A 17,518-nucleotide genomic window follows, 5' to 3' on the forward strand; every position below is an offset into this window, starting at 1 on the left:
TGTCACTGGATAGGTAAGATAGATATACCTGGTTTGCATGCACAGCAATCCTATACTTCAGTGAAGACAATTGGTAAAGAAAAATCAGTGTGGGAAAGCAGAATATCTTCATTATGTCTGTTGGAGATATTGTTCTTTTGGCAGAAAGTTTCTTTTCATTGCAACTCAGGATTTTGTTGAGCTCACTAAAATTCACTAGCCCCCCCACACATGCGTTCCTGCCTGCAAAAACTAAACCTTTTTCAAGTTTCCAGAAAAAAGTTAGCTCACTCCTGAATTAACAATACCGAAAAGAAGTTACTAACCTTATCCAGAGACCTTTTTTTTTTTTTTTCCCCCCCTCCAGAAATAAGATTTACCAAGATTTCCACTGCACTGAGGAACAGCACAAGGGGAACTCCCCAGCATAAGCCAAGAAGTGCCTGGAAAGGGATGGAGTCATCGCTGCACAGCATTCCTCACCCTAGAGCCACTGCAGCCTCATCTCACAGGGTGCGCCTGCAGGAACTCTGCTCCCTTCTCTTACCTTGCACCTCAACACCTCCAAATACTTGTAGGAACTACATAGCACTGCTGTGACACCGTGAGTTTTTAATCAAACCCTGCACAAATGCCAACAGCGGAGGGGTTTCAGGCTGGAGCCCTGCTCTCAGCCACACCGCACCGGTGGCGGGGGGCTCGGGGGGCTGGCACCCACCGGCTGGAGGCTTGTGACAGGGCTGAAAGAATGATTTTCATCTTGTGCCAAAATGCGATATGCGATTAAAAGTCATGTCTGTGCTAGGGTTAAAAGGTAAAGGAAGCATTATGGTAGCGAGGTAGACAGGAAATGTGGATATAGTCATTATACTTTGATTCTTGGACTTGAAAAAACACGCATAGGCAGGGTGGGATGGAGATCGTGTCATTCAGTGGAGACCTACGGTTGAAGTGAAGAGTCATTGAAGGGTTTAGGGTGGAAATAAAGAAAAAAAAAAGAAAATTTTGGGGGGAAAAATTTAATTTTTTTAAATTAAAAAAAAAAAGAAAAGAAAAACAAGCACAAACACCGAAAGAAACAAAACACCATCTCCTTTTAAACCACAAGCCTTTCCCCGCAGGGCAGCACCTGCCCCCCGCCCCCGCCGCGGGCCGCGCGCCGCCAGCCGCTGTCGCACAGCTCCCCCTGCCGGGGCCGGTGGGAACCGCCGCGCTGCGCGGGGCCGGGCGGAGCGGAGCCGAGGGGCCGCCAGCGGGTGGGAGCGCCCGTGCACCCACTGCCCCAGAGCCTAAAAGTTTTGCAAACAGAAGCTCCTTTCATTCTCCCCTCCCCCCCTTCCCTCCCCCTCACCTCTTTCCTCCCCTCTATTTCCTCTCCCCCGTCTTTTTTTCCTCTTGTTTTCCTCTTTAAAAAAAAAAAAAAAAACAGAAGACATTTATATGTGTTAAGAACATAGCTATTTTGACCTTTGCAAAAATATCTCCATCTTTGCAGCTAAAAATCTGCCAAATATCCACTTACACCTTTCCAAAGCATGCTTCTCTGATTAGTTTATGACTCAATAAAATGGGTTTTCCCTAGCTCAGCCTGACAACAGACAGGAAGATCACGGCATTCCCTCTCTATGTGTATATATGCATACATATATATTACGCACACACGCACACATACAATGCTCACAAATGCTGCCCTGCCCTGCTATGCCACCCCAGCATTTTGCACAGGGAGAGGGTACTGCAGCAGCACGTGGAGCCTCACACTCTACCAAAAACACCATTACACACACACGCAAGAGAACATGTGTATGTGTGCATCTAGGCATCTGCATCCAAAATCATTACTACAAAAATAATTACTACTGTTCAGAAACATCATGAATGATGAAGAAACAACCACAACACTCTTTGAGGAAAATATAAAAAATAATAATTTTTTTTGCTTACTGTTAAAATAGTTGGGGTCACAAATGCCCAACAGACTCTCCAGAATTTACTTGGCTGGAATCCAATCATCATTTCTATATCTTCACAGAATCTTTGCAATCCTGTAAATAGCAAATGTAAGCACGATTAGGTGAGAAAGAAACCAGCTGCAATTTGCAACATAGCTCTTGCGACCTCCCTTTTGTCTCATAACGAAACCAAACTCTGACTTGCCGGTTGAAAACTTCAACGAAGGATCTAACCACATGGTAAAAAAAAATAAATAAATTATGGTGGTGGGAACCAGTCTAATAAAATATTTACTTCCTAAGGATTAAAGGAAAATTGATCTTTTACATAGAGATTAAGCATTCCACATGTTTTGGGTTAAAGCATTAATAAGACGTGCTGGTTAGCTGCAATTATATGTATACTTGTTGTATTTCCCTGTGAAGGTGAACCTCATTAATATCTGTACACCTGTTTCAGCACAGACAGTATCCGAGCTTCTCTCTGGCTGCCACGTGAGCGGGTACAACGGTTTCACTTAGCACCGAAAGTGCTAATGCCCTGTTATTTTCCAGCCCATATGTCAGCAATACTTAGAACGATCAGAAAGCACCTGTACTTATTTTAAATTATACTCAGTGGTGTCTGAACAAACAGATCGACTGACATGTTAATTCTTCAGATTATTGTATAGATGCAATCAATAGTTATTTGAGCTCACAAAGCATGCGGATTGGAAAATGGTATCTCAGCCATCTCTGCAGCTATCTCCCCAGCCTCAGCAGGAAAAGGCTGCTATCGCCCACCTGATAAAAGGCGTCTGCTTTTCAGCCTGGCTCTGCAGAGCTCTTTAGGTAAATGGCCCCTACTCACTACAGCTATTAGTAATTTATCCCAAAGTAATAAAACCAAAATTGAAATTTGTTCTCTAATGATAATGAGAGAGGTCTGGGGTCCGAAGCTGAGCTCATCTGTCACACAAACATTTCAAATATGGTCCAATTTTATCTAATAAAGCAGGTGATCGTCTCTGTCATTTAAATTTTACAAAGCATTATTCTACAGCATTTAGTCTAACTTTTATGATGTGGGGACAGGGATATTAAATACTGGAGAGAAATCATTGAGTAAGGGAAGAAATACTTGGAACAAAAGCAATAAACTGCTTTATGTTCTTATTGCCCTTATAGCCAGCCACTACAGCTACTGCATGTAAGAAGAGATAAGCCCCAGGGTTGATCCACCTAATTTTGAAGCCTTTCTGTTGATATCGAGGAGAAATCAATCTATCCACCTGACTGTTCCAAGAATTAAGAAAGTTGAAAATAGCAAGGGTTCGTTATTCACTGCCTTGTGATGCACCTTGAGGAAGCAGTGGGGCTGGCTGGTGCGAGGGCAGCCCTACAGCCCGGCTCAGAGCGGGAGCGCAGACTCAGCCGGTTCAGGCAGATAGTGTATCAGAGGAAAGGCTAAACAACTGTGTTGTGATAAGAAATGAAGAAGAAAAATCCAGAAGATGGTACTTGAAGAACTGTATTTAGGGGAAGGGAAAAAGTAAAACCTGCAGTGGATGTAAGTTTAGAGAACTAACACAAGGTGACCCAGATGTCACATTTTTTTCTGGAACTGTAATTTCTCCCCTCCTTTTTCTCTTTTCCACTGACTACAGCAAATGCTCTTCTTTGGAAATCCTCTTCTCTGTAAAATACATGTAATTTTTACAACCCATGCAATCACCATACTTCAGCACCCATCTGTCTCATCATGTGCTTCTCCATTTTGTAATAGAGCTTTATATGCCTGAACCACCAATAACCCCCCAGGGTCACCATGTTATGGGCCTGAAAGATCTCAGCTGCAACCAAATGATTTGTTCCCGTGTTTGATTTACCTGCTCGTTACAGTTCAGTGCACCATCTGCAGTGAGCTACTCGGGAGGTGCTCCCACAACCATCATCCCTGCAGCACACTGTGCTGGGAACAAGACTAGTTTTAAATTAATTCCAGCAGCACCAGGTATGGGCTGAAGGGTCTTTCCACAAAGTTTAAAGCTCGTTCAAGTGTCATTACTTCAGCCACACCTGGTGCTGCAAAGGAGGTATACCTAACTGAGTAGTTCCCAGGGGCTTCTGCCTCTACAATTCCTGCAAGCTTCATGCAAATCTGCTCAGATTTGTCTGAAACACCAATTAAAAACCCTAGTTACTTCTTGGAATTGTCAGTAGATATTCATAGTTTAAGGCACTTGGAAATATTAGCCGTTCGGGAGTCAACTGCATGTGAACAGACCGAGGGATTATACAGTGCTCATCTCTTTCCCAGTGAAAGACTGAAAATAGGTTTGTCAGGTTCCACAGAAAAATGCAAAGGATGCTTTAGTTAACAGAAGGCCGATAAAATCTTAGTATATCTGGTCTCCCTCTCAGACCAGTCAGGCCCGTTGAATAACTTTGGGAAATAAACAATACATGATATTCCATATCTCAATTTCCACTCTCTAAAGTGGGATGATGTATTCTAAGCGCTGCAGATATAAAATCCATTAAAGAGGAGAATGCAAGCCTAGGCAGACAAACACTTCAATATTCTGCTACAGGTAAAATGTTCAAAATGACTAACGCTTTCTACAAATACACTGCAGCAGTTACCACTCACTCTGTCGACAAACCTTCTCAACGACAGACTGTTTCAGAAAACAGATCCAGCAGGAGCACAAAAACAGTTAAGGTCACATATTTTCAGTTTCCAGTGGTGTTTGGCTCAAGCACAAGGATCTTGTACTTAGCTTCACGTTACGAAATGCAGCAGTGGGAATCATGCTGATGATTAAATTAATACCCGCAGCTCTAAGCTATTCTTTATCAGTCATGCATCATAATCTAAACAACAGGGGAATAAACATCTATACCAGCATGTGAAATAAAAAACAGCATTTGACTGGATTACGTTGCACTGACTCTGCTGAAAAAGAAGTGATTACAAGGAAATAAACAAGTGTGCCTCTTCCTAATTTAAAAATCTCAACAAGCTCAGCAAGCAGAACATGGAACAAGAACTGAAGACAGATTTATTTAATCATAAAAGCACCTGCCACTATTGTGCCAACCTGCTTGCTATGAAGAGTACAAGTGTATGGAGAAGGGTGGCAATGGAGTGTAAAACAGCAGTTGTCAGAGCTCGAAAATGTATTGTGCCCATTTTAGGCACTGCTTGAAGTAATGTAACAAGAGCAGTACCTTCACTTGTATATACAACATGCAAATTACAGATACACAAGCTGTAATCCTATGAACAGTCCTTACAAAAGTAGCTTTAAGGCAGTAGAAACGCTATGATACAGTAGTCAAGCAGATCATGATCGTAACGTCAGTCTTTCCTTTTTCGTGTAGAAGACTGGAAGCTCTTTAGTCTAGCAAGAGGTTAATTCCAGGAAATAATCTTTGAAATAGTTTGCATCAAAGGCTTTACTAACAGAAAGCATGGAAAGAATGATTTGTAATTTTTTAGTTTTTTTCCAAGTGTGATTACATTAAAGTAATATCTAACTAAAAAGAGTTCTCCTCTATTCAAGTCCTTCCTTTGCACCGCTGTAATTATTTCTATTATTTTATGGTTTTTATATAAGTTAGTGTTTTAAGAGTTACTGAATTTGTTGGGCAAAGCAGGCACTAGGCAGAGCAATTTTGCTTTCAAGGCTAATAAAATGTTCCGCAAAGGCAGGTCTGTAGTGCTCCTGCCACACAGTGTTCAGAGGAGGAACAGAGCCAGTACTTGCTCCTGTGTATCCTGGTCCTTATTTGAAAACATACAGAACAAAGAAATTCGACAGATTTAAATAGTTTTGGGGTTATTTAAAAAGATTCTAAGCAAGGAACTTTTATCTGGCACACTGCTGGCAATGGCTTTAAAGGGGCTGATCTCAGCACAGACCAGGTGACGCTGCAGGTGCTGCTGGCCAGGAAGAGTGACAACATCTAGTGCTTTAGGTTGTTTGGGCATGCTGTCAGCAAGCAGGGGAGGAGGAGGAAAGGGAAAAAAAAAAAAAAAAACAATAAACCCTTATACTCTTCTTAGGCATTCCCACTGACAATCTCTTATGGAATCGTATTGATTTTAGGAAAGCTAGGAAATCGGTCAGTACAGTAACCAGATGCTAATGACTCTGATGACACAGGAACAGGTAAATGCTAAACCTGGTGGGAAGCTAGGGGAGGGAATGAGCAAACTTTGCATGGCTTCACAGAAACCGAAGCGCAGAGTGATGGCACAACTTGCCAGCATTGATTTTCAAACCAAGAGTTGTGCTAAATAATCCCCAAAATCCACCTCTCCAGGAGGAATCTCCAAGCGTTACACTTGGGTCCTTTGGGAAGACGGCTGCATGTAAAACTGACAGCAGTCACCAGCATCATTGCACTCACAGAGATTACACTTCTAAAACAACTCTAATGCAAATATTTACATTTCAGGGGCATAAAAACCAATGAGCGTTTTGATCAACCAAAACACGATTGGTCTAAATCAACTTTTTTCTTAGTGTTTCGACTTTTTCTGTAACATTTCCTCACCGGAATATACCGGGCTTGGCTTACAGCCGCTCAGACCTGCTCGCTAGGCTGGAGGTCAGTGGAGATGAAATACATTCCTGTATCCCCATGGAATTAGAGAGAACAAGGAAGGGCTGATACCCTGTCCTGCCTATAAAATTAATTTCTCAAGCAAGAGCGACAAATTCTGCATGTTTTGAATTACGTGCAATTTTTTAAATGCATTTATATTACAGAGCAGACCCCACAATGTAGGTAGATCTAAGTATTTAGTGCACAGGACTACACATTGGTTGTGTCTAGCTGATACAGAATATACGATTAATTCCTGTCCACAAAAACAGCCTTATCTTTGTAATCTTTAGCACTGAGATTCAGATCTTCCTCTGCTTTTGAAGGCCCATCTTAAATGGCATCACCAAGCTCCAGACATAAATTAATCATTTGTTATGTAGGAACGTCTTCACATTTCCTACCGCAACCGGCTGAGATTCACTTTTCCAAGAATCAGTCTCCTGAAAGCACTGAACAAGTTTGGGAGCAAATCACCAGCCGGTGTCAATGGATATAGCTATAGTAGCATCAAGGCAATTGCGCTGCTTTATACTAGCTGAGGATCTTCCTCATAGTTTAATGTAATACAACATGGATCAATATAAGTGGTGTTGCCACTGTACAGAATTAATCACTGTGAACAGCTGTATAGCCTTGATTCTGTGTTACAGACACACGAGCTAGAGGGAAGGACCGATGTGCACATGAAAAATAAATCCTTCAAAAGCTGTTAAATGCAAAGATGCCACTTCTGGCTCAGGAAGCCCGTGACCCTAAAATTATTGGTCTAAGACAAGTTTCACTAAATGCTTGGTCTATTCTTATGCTCATCTCTAAGCAGTGCCTTTTAGCTATTGGTGAGAAAAGGACCTTAGACTATCTGGAAGTCTTTCGAATACATGTATTTGAAGGAATCCTATAGTAATGAAGTCCCATTCTGTTCAAAATAATGGAATTCTGAGGCTTTTTATTTTAAAAAGACATTAGTCCTTTCCTTAAGAACTTCACGTTACCAGCTACTTTACCATGTGCTAAAATGTTACTTTGACATAGGCTGTATTTTTTCTTACCGTATATATAGGAAACTCCAACAAGCTCAAAGATGGCAATGATGACAAGAGAATAAGAAGCTGCATAAGTGTCCACAAGCTGTAACATATACATTCCACCCTAAAGAAAAAAAAAAAGGATAAGGGAACCATTACTTGTGGCATATCACTGCTGTCTCTCTTCACAACCCTAACTGATGCTAAGGCAGGCAAAATGTACAAGGGCAGGACCCGGGACAAACCCAAGTAAGCACCAACATCGACCAAACACAGGCTCATGCTGCGCTACAGTTTCTTCCTTCTGGCTGAATGAACATCAAATACAACAAGGAAAAGGCGGAGGGTACACCTGACTGGTAACTCACACGACTCAGGGAGATGCTGTGGCAGAGCTTTCAGGTGAAGGACTGAGCGGCCACCATACCTTCCAGCGGCAGTGTCTCTAACCACTTAATACTACATCAAAAGCAAAAAGACCATTGAAACCAGGAATACTGTAATGGTGAGTCCAGTTCACCTCTTTGGGAAAGAGAAAATGCCCTGTCTTCAGGGCAGGAGGTAAGCAGCGTAAGTCAAGTGAAGGAAGGACTGAATCCACCCTCGGCTTTAGAACAGCAGAGTCAGGCTGCTAGGTGGTGAGGGGAGGGAAAAGAAAGCAAAAGGGGGGAAAAGGATGAATAAAGTAGTAAGAGACATTTTGTACGCTTCCTCCTGAAATTGCTGGAAGAATTAGTGAACAAATGGCATTGAAGACTGTCAATGGTAGATAAGAATTTCATTATTAACTCCACAGTTTGCCAAGACTGTCAGTATATCTCAAACCTGGGAGGGAAGGCACCCAAAACTGCATATTTATATTGCATATTTATATGCAAATTTTGTGTGTGTATTTATACGACATACAAACTTCCCCCGCCCCTTAAATGAATACCCAAGTTACACTACTATTTTGGAGAGTGTTGGCTAAGGAAAATTTTAAAAGTCTGATTCGCAGTAAGATTTGAACAGCAAAGTCTTTTAAGTCTATCTCAGTCAGAGCATCCATTAGAAAAAAAAAATATTAATAAGGCTTCAGACTCACCCGGTGTCTTTGCACATGCGGCAGAATTCAGCTTAATCTTTTGCAACTTGCATAGGAGAAGAACGGCCAGCAGAGGGGGATTGGGGACAGAGAGTGATGCTCAAAACCAGTATCATTACCTGAGTGATCATAGGAAATCCCATGATGAAAAAGGAGATGCAGCACCCAAGAGTGAACAGTCCCTTGTGTGTACGTAAGTATTTGGGGAACTCATCCGAAACGGAGGTCACTATAGTCTCAATAGTGGCAAACTGGAGGGCAAAATAAAAAGATTTATTTCAGTGCACGAAGTACACAAATACGCAAAATAAAAAGATTAATTTCAAAAGGACACAAATTAGTCCAAGTGCATATAATGGAATATGAGAGAATATTTTGAATCCTAGGTGTTCAATGCTCAGGTGTCAATGCCAAAGCTTCACCCAAACAATTTCACCATTGATGGTCTCACCTCAGTCCTCTTTTTGGAAAGCGATTCGCTGACCACATGGAAAATAGCAATTACTCTAATGGTCCTCCAAACAAATCAATAGGTAAAGCAAGAGGACAGGAATGGGAAACAAAAACATTTTACCATAGTGTCCAATCCAAGCGTCAGGAGCATCAAAAAGAATATTATAGCCCAGAATGGCGAGAGGGGAAGCCTAGTTAAGGCTTCTGGGTAAACCACAAAAGCAATTCCAGGACCTAGAAATGAGAAAAATAAAGGCTGTGATATCTTACATCACGTTAACATTGTGGACTGAATGGAAAAGAGGGAGATGTGAAGAGTCATGTTTCAAAGTCTAGTACAGTATTACTTCACCTCATAAAATTAAAAAAGATCAGATTCCATCGCTCCTATTTACAGGAAGATTTCACCATTACAGAATTCAGCCTCATGTGAATAATTTCCATTTTGACTGTAAGTTTCAAAACACTCACGCAATTCTACTTTCCAAGCTGCAGAATACATATTTCACCGGTGTACTAATACATGGATTCAAACATAGAAAATTAACAGAAATCACGTACCACAGCGATGTTTCTTTCCTGCTCAGTGATCAAATTCCTGCCACTGTCCCTGCCAATTACCAACCCAGACTTAGAACAACATAGCAATCACCCCCACCTCAGTACTACAGGGATAAATACAAAAGAAAGCACTCTTCAACTCATCAGCACACAGTCAAATGAGAAGGAGAGAAATTAACAGATGCACATGGCTGATACCAGGCCCAAGGTAATAACTAGCATGTATTTAAAAAAACCCACAAGACATTTTCAAATCATGCACAGCAAAAAAAATAAGGACATGGTGTCCTTTAAAATCTTAATGAGGAAGTTTTCTTTGTTGGTTTGGTAACTTGGGCTATATTTTTTCTTGACTGTAAAGGAAAAATATGTTTACAAGCATGCTTAGATTTGCCTGGGAGACAAGGCTGCAGACATGTGATGGCAGCATTACAGTAGATGGCACTTATTCTCTATTTATCCCACTTCAAAGGCTCTGGAGGATGTTTTCTGCCAGGTGAGATACAAAGGAGACCCAAGTTGTACCGATGCCATGACCCATGTCACGAGAAGGGGCTCCAAACTCACTCTGCCCTGGCCATTTCCAATCTAGATCAGTGCATCCCGTTTCCAACAGCTCCCCACACTGTTTCTGTTCGAGAAACAACTGTTGCTTTTTCACGTACTAAGAAAAACACAGTTTCGGCAGCACGTGAAATAATCCTGTATGTGACTCAGTAAGCGTCACTGTCTTTAAAGTCAGCTGCAGAAAAATGGCTTTTTGGAAGAGGAAGGTGCGTGTAGAGGTACGATGTATTCATGAATAGATTCTTTCATCTCTTGATTAAAGATTTCTTCTCAAGTATTAGAGATAAGGGCTCTGTGTACACTAGCTTCCTGCATATAGAAGTTTAATTAAGTCTCGGAATAATGAGTTCCCATTGATCACACTTGAAGGAAAAGTTTACTTATAGAATATGGAACTGCACGTATCCCCATCCCAGCCCCTCATAACTCCGGGAGATATCACCTGCCTGGCAGCACCCAGCCACAGGTAAACAGTCACAGGGAGGCTGGCTCCCACCTTCTCCGTCTTTGGAGACTTCGGTAGGTATGAACTCTTTCTAAAAATCTATTAAAGCCAGGAAAAGGTTTTACGTGTCTCGAAACAAAAAGAAGTCAAATGACTTTGAACTTTCTTTTTAAATTACTAAAATTTTTCAGCTGCATTATGTCCTTAATCAAACTGAGAGTAGAATGAAAATAGATTGTCCTGTCTTTCCCTCCGTGATGTTTTCTTTGTTCATCAGATACATAGTATTTTTTTCATTTAGTATCTTCTTTTCAGGAAAAGCTCATGTACTCCCGATTAATATTCTGGGAAGAAAAAAAAAAAAAAAGAAAAGAAAACCAGAAAAAAATCCCTTCCCATTTCCATTAATAATTTCATTTAAGGTTTTGAAAATTTGAAGGGACATTATGTTTCATCATCATTTTGGCTATTTTGTCCTTCACTGCAAGAAGAAATACAAATTTAGAACACAAAAAAAGTAGGCAGGGAAGGCAGAGACAAGGGGTGGCTTTTTTCACCACTTCTTCAGTCTGCTTTTCAATTCTGTTAGTTCAATGTGCTGGCTCAGCCTGCAATTAGCCCTCACCTCCACTCCCTTCCTACTGTACGGTTGTCTTCTGTTACGGGACTAAACTTTGGTTCCCCCTGTCCTGGAGAGCAGTGAAGCCTCACCCTCGCGAATTATTTTTAAATGGCCTAAACAGGCTCTTACAAAAGCCCTGACAGTCCTACGGTAGGATTGCCTCTCGAGAGCTCTTGTCACATCCCTGGAGCAGCTGGGAGCAGAGGGCTGCACTGCGCCTGGCCGCTCACGCCAAGGCCACCAACCAGCACCCAACAGAAAAGGGTTTGTGGTCCCCCATGAGATGTGCCATCTCCAGGGAGATTAACCAGCAGAACCAGTTGGTTCCACCACCATCCCTAAGAGCTATGTCTTTCCACCCCACCTCTGCCCACCTCCCTGAAGCTTCCACCGCAGCTTCACCAAAGCACAGCTGTAAGCCCTAGCAAATAATGCCAGTGAGCACAGCGTGGGTTACATTTTGGGGTTGGTTTTCTTTCCTTGTTTCAGGGTGGAGGTAAGGTCTAAAATAATAAGATTAATGGAAACACTGCTCCTAAAACACCTGGCCCCACACGGAGTTTTTCAGAAGTATTGGTCTAATCCATCCAGAAAATGGGGACAGCAAGGAAGCTTTTGTGTTCCCGTGTAGCTGACTGGCAGACCAAAAGGAAAAGGCACTGAAGAGTGAGTTGATACTACACTAGCTTGCAAGGACAGTATTCCCTACTGCTTGCTATCAAGAGACAGTTTGCCAGCTGATTGTCCTGTGAAATCCTCCTCTTGGACCATGCAGTGGAACCCACAGCCCGGAGAGCAGCTCAGCCCACCACGGGGCAGCTGGTGCAAGCCCCAGAACAACTCCCTCCCCGCGACCGAGCTGCTGCTCCTGAGACCCCCCTCAGCTGCTGGGCTGCCGGGTACCAGCCCAAGGGGCTGTAGAAACCGCACAGGACCCAGCAGCTTCGCTAGCACCTCTGAGATCAGGAGAGCTGCAAATCCTGTGGGATTAGCCACGTTTCAGTTTACAGAGAAGCAATAAGCAAAAGGAAACTAAGAGCCTCTCATTTTTTCTTAACCAGCAGCAGCATCTTGTTCCCTCCTCTGTTGTTCTCCTCTCTTCACCTGTAGTAGCTGGTTTGTAATAAACAATCAAAAACCTTCCATTTTTGAGAAATGGTGTTTTTCACGAGAAAAAAAAAAAAAGGAATGCTTCACCAGCTCTTGTTCCCTCAACTACAGGATTTCTGTGTCCTCAGGTCACATTGTCTGTTTTCCATTTAGCTCCTCTAACTTTGTAAGATGCAAATTAATCTTAATACCTCATTTGTCCAGCATGACCTATGAATATTACCATACAGAAACTGTGGAAAGTTGGGAAAGTTGTCTTGGTTTCTATCCCCTATTGTCACTGCTACAACTTCAAAATCACCATGCTCAGCCAGCCAGGTACCTCAGGCTACACGTAGCACCTTGTGGCACAGAATTCATTCACGCAACAAACCCATCAGAAAAACGTTTAGTGCCTTCACGTTAATGAGGCAGTGAGACACATCACGTATAGAAGCCATAAGTATGCAATATTCACTTCTGAGCCCTTCAGTCCTTCTCCCATTCAGAGCATCCTCTCACACTGTGCAGTCACAGGTTGAGGGGGATAACACTGGGAACCATCCCCACGGCTCATGGAGCAGCTGTCAATCACTGCATGCTTGGAAATGACCGTATCTGTGCTGAAAGCTGACACAATACACTTAATGCCCTCATGTGTTCACAGATACAGCTATGGTGGGGGAATCATAAATACTTATACAAGTTATTACATATTTGTCTTTTTAAGTTTGAAATGATCTTAAATATCTGGGAGCTGACTTTGGGGCTAAGTGCTGCACATTGCACAGGTGGTTATAGGACTAGGCTAAGGTAACAATTATCCCTTTAAAATCCCATCAGACTTTTTACAACCCTTTAAACCGGGGGTCCTAAAACTTTTTAAACAGGGGGCTGGCATGTGGATGAAGTGGCAGGCAGTCATCTGCAGCTGCTTGGTTTCCCCCCCCAACCCCCGGCGGGGGGGGGGGGGGGGGGGCGGGGGGGGGCTGTAAATACCGGAGGGGGCGGATTGAGGACCCTGGGGCGCTGTATCCAGCCCGCAGGCCATAGTTTGAGCACCCCTGCTTTAAATGTCTATGAATCTTAACCCAAAAGCTCCTCCCTTCCTCTGTCCTGTCACTTCATACCAAAATCATACACACCAGCACCAATTCCTGCATCAGTCACACTCTTCTCACTCCTATTCAGGTCCACCGATTAAGACCTTTCAGATCTCCATTTGCAACCATCTCACTTCACTCACCAAGATCCTCTAATCAGAAAGTTTTTACTTCCCCATGGAGGCAGCTCCTTGCTCTCTGCAGTTCAGAAGCTCGATCCACCCCTCACACCCTATTTCTCCCACCCTCCACATCATGAAGCCCACCACCCTCTCATCCAAGGTTCCCACCACCAGGGACAACTTCTACCTTGAAAAAGATTTGATGAACAGCAGCAGAGAAAGATGAGCAGGGCAGTAATCCCTTAGACTACGTGAAGGAGACATCTCACCCTATGCCCATCAGTCATTTACACGAAAACTGAAATGAGTCTCAGCTTGCTTCCTTCTCCTATCGAGCAAGAGATAAAGGGGCTTCAAGTAATACCTTGGCTTCCTCGTGTACTTCCCAGTGTTCCTTCTACCCTACAGAAATGCTTACAAGTGGTTTACTAATCCACTCCAGTTTGAAGCCATTATTCCCACCTCCAGTGTCAATGCCACTATTAATAGCAGAGCTGAAGGTACCACCAGCTGCCTAAGTGATGCAGTGGCCGCGTACCCTACCTTGGTCTGCCACAGCTTCAATATTCACTTTGAGCTCGTTTGCCATGAAGCCAATAACGGAGAAGATGACAAAGCCTGCAAATATGCTTGTGGCACTGTTGGTACATGTGACTATCAATGTGTCCCTGAAAAGAAAAAACAAGAAGCCACATCACCTTGTTGCAACACCCGCAAGGGGTTCTGTACACATTTCAGGAGTCTCTCCCACAAGCACACACATCCTGTGGGAACGCTGGCAAAGGTGCGCTGTTACATCTGAAACTGATCAGAGAGGACAGAAGTCTTCACCCCACCACCAGGAATCTGCTGTGCAAGTTTCCATCACCCACATGCCACATAGGAAGCCCCAGGCAGGAAGATGAGCACTTCTGCTCTCCGGCTCCCCGAGGACAAAGGCAGCAGCAGTGAGGACGGGATTTGTGACGCCGTGTTTTGCTCTCTGCCTGATGGGGGTACCTGGTCACTACATAACCCCCATGTCCAGGCAAGAGGATTTGTGTCCGGTATCTTTCTTGTATTAATACATACAATTTGAGGGTGAAGCCTTCTGTACCTTGCAGCACTCACTTCAATGCCTGCCCATCTGTAGAAGATTCCCTGCTACTATTTTCCATCACTGCTGTTAAAGGGATCTCAAGAAATCCACACCTGTATGTCATACGGTACTGGGTAAGTACACATGACTTGACAGGGAACCAGTTTTCATGACCTCCATCCATAATTATTATGTTCTTCATGGGATTTTAATTTTTTCTTCACAATATGCATGCCCAGAAGACTTCCCCTCAAACTACTACAACTTAGGAACAAAGGAGTCAATCATTTTAATTTATTTTTTTTAAAGTTGGCTAGAACTTCTTATTCTTACTGCTCTTTGTCAGGAACAGAACGAAGTACAACCTGAAAAACTGTCAAAAACCTCACTGAGCTGGCAAATTCCTGGAATCTCCAACAGAGCATCTCTTAACAGGAAAAATTAGATTAATTCTTCAGGTCTCCAGAAAAAAAAATTACGATGTTCTGCTTGGAGTCATCATGTGTTAAATATTTTAGGTAAAATATTTTAGGTATGCATTATTAAGTGAATTTATGTAAATTTACTGAAATTAAAATTATTTAATTATGTTTAAAATGAATATGTCACTGAAAACTATCTGCAGTATTAGAATGTAATTAATATAAAAATTGAAAGATAAAATAGTCATGCTTCATTTCAGTATTCAAGACGTGCTGTAAAATTAAAAAGATTAGAAGTAACTAAGCTTTTCTAATTATTTCTGCTTCGGTCTCCCATGTCCCTCTCTAACACAGGTAAAGCATATACTTGGTACTGGCCCTGTAAGATTTTTATACTTCATTACCGTGTATCTCTTCAAATTTTCCAAACTCAACAAAACATTGCTACGTTAATGCAGCAAGATAGCGTGATGCTTCTGCCATTTTTTGCCCTGATATTCTGAATGTATTCATTCATCAAGAAAAAAATCAAAGCCAAGGACAAGCGTTTTTTAAAATTGGACCCAAAGGACTGTTGGAGCAACTAAGTGTGCAAGACTGTTCTTTATTCATCCATATTTTAAGATAAGGATATTAAATTACTGCTGAACACTAGTTCAAAATGTTTTTGTAATTCCTTTTTAAAATCCTGATCCACTTTTCTTCTTAAAGCTAAGTGTTTTGTATACAGTACTTAGAAGTTATAGGATATGGGAGTTCAAATCCCAAGGAGCGTTTGCTTTAAAGTCTTGACTCAGGAATGGTTTTCAGCACAGCCCTGGGACAGTGCCTGTGCCGGCTGGTGGCTGCCCTGGATGAGCACCTTGTCCTTGCAGGAATCAGTAAAGGTTTGCTTCTGTACAAACGAGATTGGCTTTAAAAACATTAAAATAGCAGTGAAGTATTCTACTAATGCCACTTGATTTTGTTTTTTCCACCTGCAGACATTTATCTGACTTGCTTTTTGAAGACCATACTATGCTACCAGAACAATGACTATTTTTCCTTGTAAAAATAGCTTTTAGTGATTTTAAATTTCACAACTTGAAATAACTTTGCACATGTAAAACCACGCTAAGAGTAATTGGAAAAAATAACAACACTTAGGAGAAACAAGAACCACGTGTATTGAAATTGCACGTTCAACTCCCACATCTCGCCACAGCAAAATTCAGCCCAGCCTACACCTGGGTAGCCCTTCAGCAGAGGCTCCTGACCAGCACAGTTCCATACCAGTGCTCCCAGCTGCCGACAGCTTCCCAGGTTGCCCCTCCACCTAAAACTGCTGACTCTGAAAACAAGGAGCCGGGGGGGAACAGGAACTATAATAAGCCTATGGCTCATCTTGAGACTAGTAGATTAGGAGCAAGGGAGGAGATACAACACACAAACCAACCAACCAACACAAAAACCACAGGAAAAGAAGGAAAAGGAGAACCAAAGGAAAAGGAAGGTCTTTGAAACCAGATGCCTGCAAGTCAGAGGATGACTGGTTTTAGACAAGACCTGTTTAATAGGACTGATGGATTTCACTCCCACATACCTGTAGCAGTTATTATGGAATTTATTGTAAGAAGAGAGAGTAATGAGACCTCCCCATGCTGCAGATAAGGAGAAGAAAATCTGAGTGGCAGCATCCTTCCAAACCTAAGTAAGATAGACAGGAGAGGAGAGAGCATCGACTTCAGCAGAGTGTTAGAAAGATCAACAACACTATTAAATGATGGGGGGTTAACACATAGGTAGTTTAAATGAACTTTAGAACGCTGGATGTCAAAAGAACATTTAAAAGCAAAACCCTGCCCCGAAATACATAGTGCCCATTTGATAAGGATCACCGTTCTTGCCGAGCCCATAAAAAAATGACAATATAAACTTGGTCGTATATGGAAGGCACAAATATTCAAATTCTGTTGCTTGATATATATCAGTTCAAACACCTTCAGTAAAGAAAAAACAAATCAAGAGGAAAAATCTGCATCAGGCACTGTCAGTTTATCTGCCAGTGGCCCTAAATAATACTTTATTTTCTTGATAGAAGTGCAGCATTGCTTGATGCTACTTATGAGGCACAACAATGAGATTACACTAAAATTAAATTTCTATCATTAGGTGCCCATCCAACAGCAGAGCCTGTTAGGCCTGTTTAGACACAAGGGCTCAGTTTCCTCCCATCAGAAGACAAGACAAGCTCAGCCAAGTCTGTCTTCAAACAAGCAAAACAACCAAACAGCATCATTTGTTCTATAACGAAGTTCTTCGAAGCTTTCAGTGCATTTAGACTAAGCATTTCTAAATTGCCAGGCATTTCAGATAAGTTGGTCTTACCTATCACTTGCAAAATGTTTGAAACGTTGGTATTTCTGTCTAGAAGG

At 42.2% G+C, this 17,518-nt stretch overlaps 1 protein-coding gene across 1 annotated transcript in view; it reads right to left on the reverse strand.

Moving 5' to 3' along the window:
* Window positions 1-17,518, reverse strand: part of SLC6A5 (solute carrier family 6 member 5) — a 32,587-nt gene that overhangs the window by 4,090 nt on the left and 10,979 nt on the right. Inside the window, exons 10-15 of the mRNA XM_013301500.3 lie at window positions 16,687-16,790; window positions 14,148-14,272; window positions 9,217-9,329; window positions 8,762-8,893; window positions 7,583-7,682; window positions 1,924-2,024 (exon numbers count right to left, since the gene is read on the reverse strand). Coding sequence (XP_013156954.1) covers window positions 1,924-2,024; window positions 7,583-7,682; window positions 8,762-8,893; window positions 9,217-9,329; window positions 14,148-14,272; window positions 16,687-16,790 — 675 coding nt within the window. The remainder of the gene's footprint in view (window positions 1-1,923; window positions 2,025-7,582; window positions 7,683-8,761; window positions 8,894-9,216; window positions 9,330-14,147; window positions 14,273-16,686; window positions 16,791-17,518) is intronic.

This window comes from Falco peregrinus, chromosome 9, assembly GCF_023634155.1.
Source record: "Falco peregrinus isolate bFalPer1 chromosome 9, bFalPer1.pri, whole genome shotgun sequence".
In the NCBI taxonomy this organism is placed as follows: Eukaryota; Metazoa; Chordata; class Aves; order Falconiformes; family Falconidae; genus Falco; species Falco peregrinus.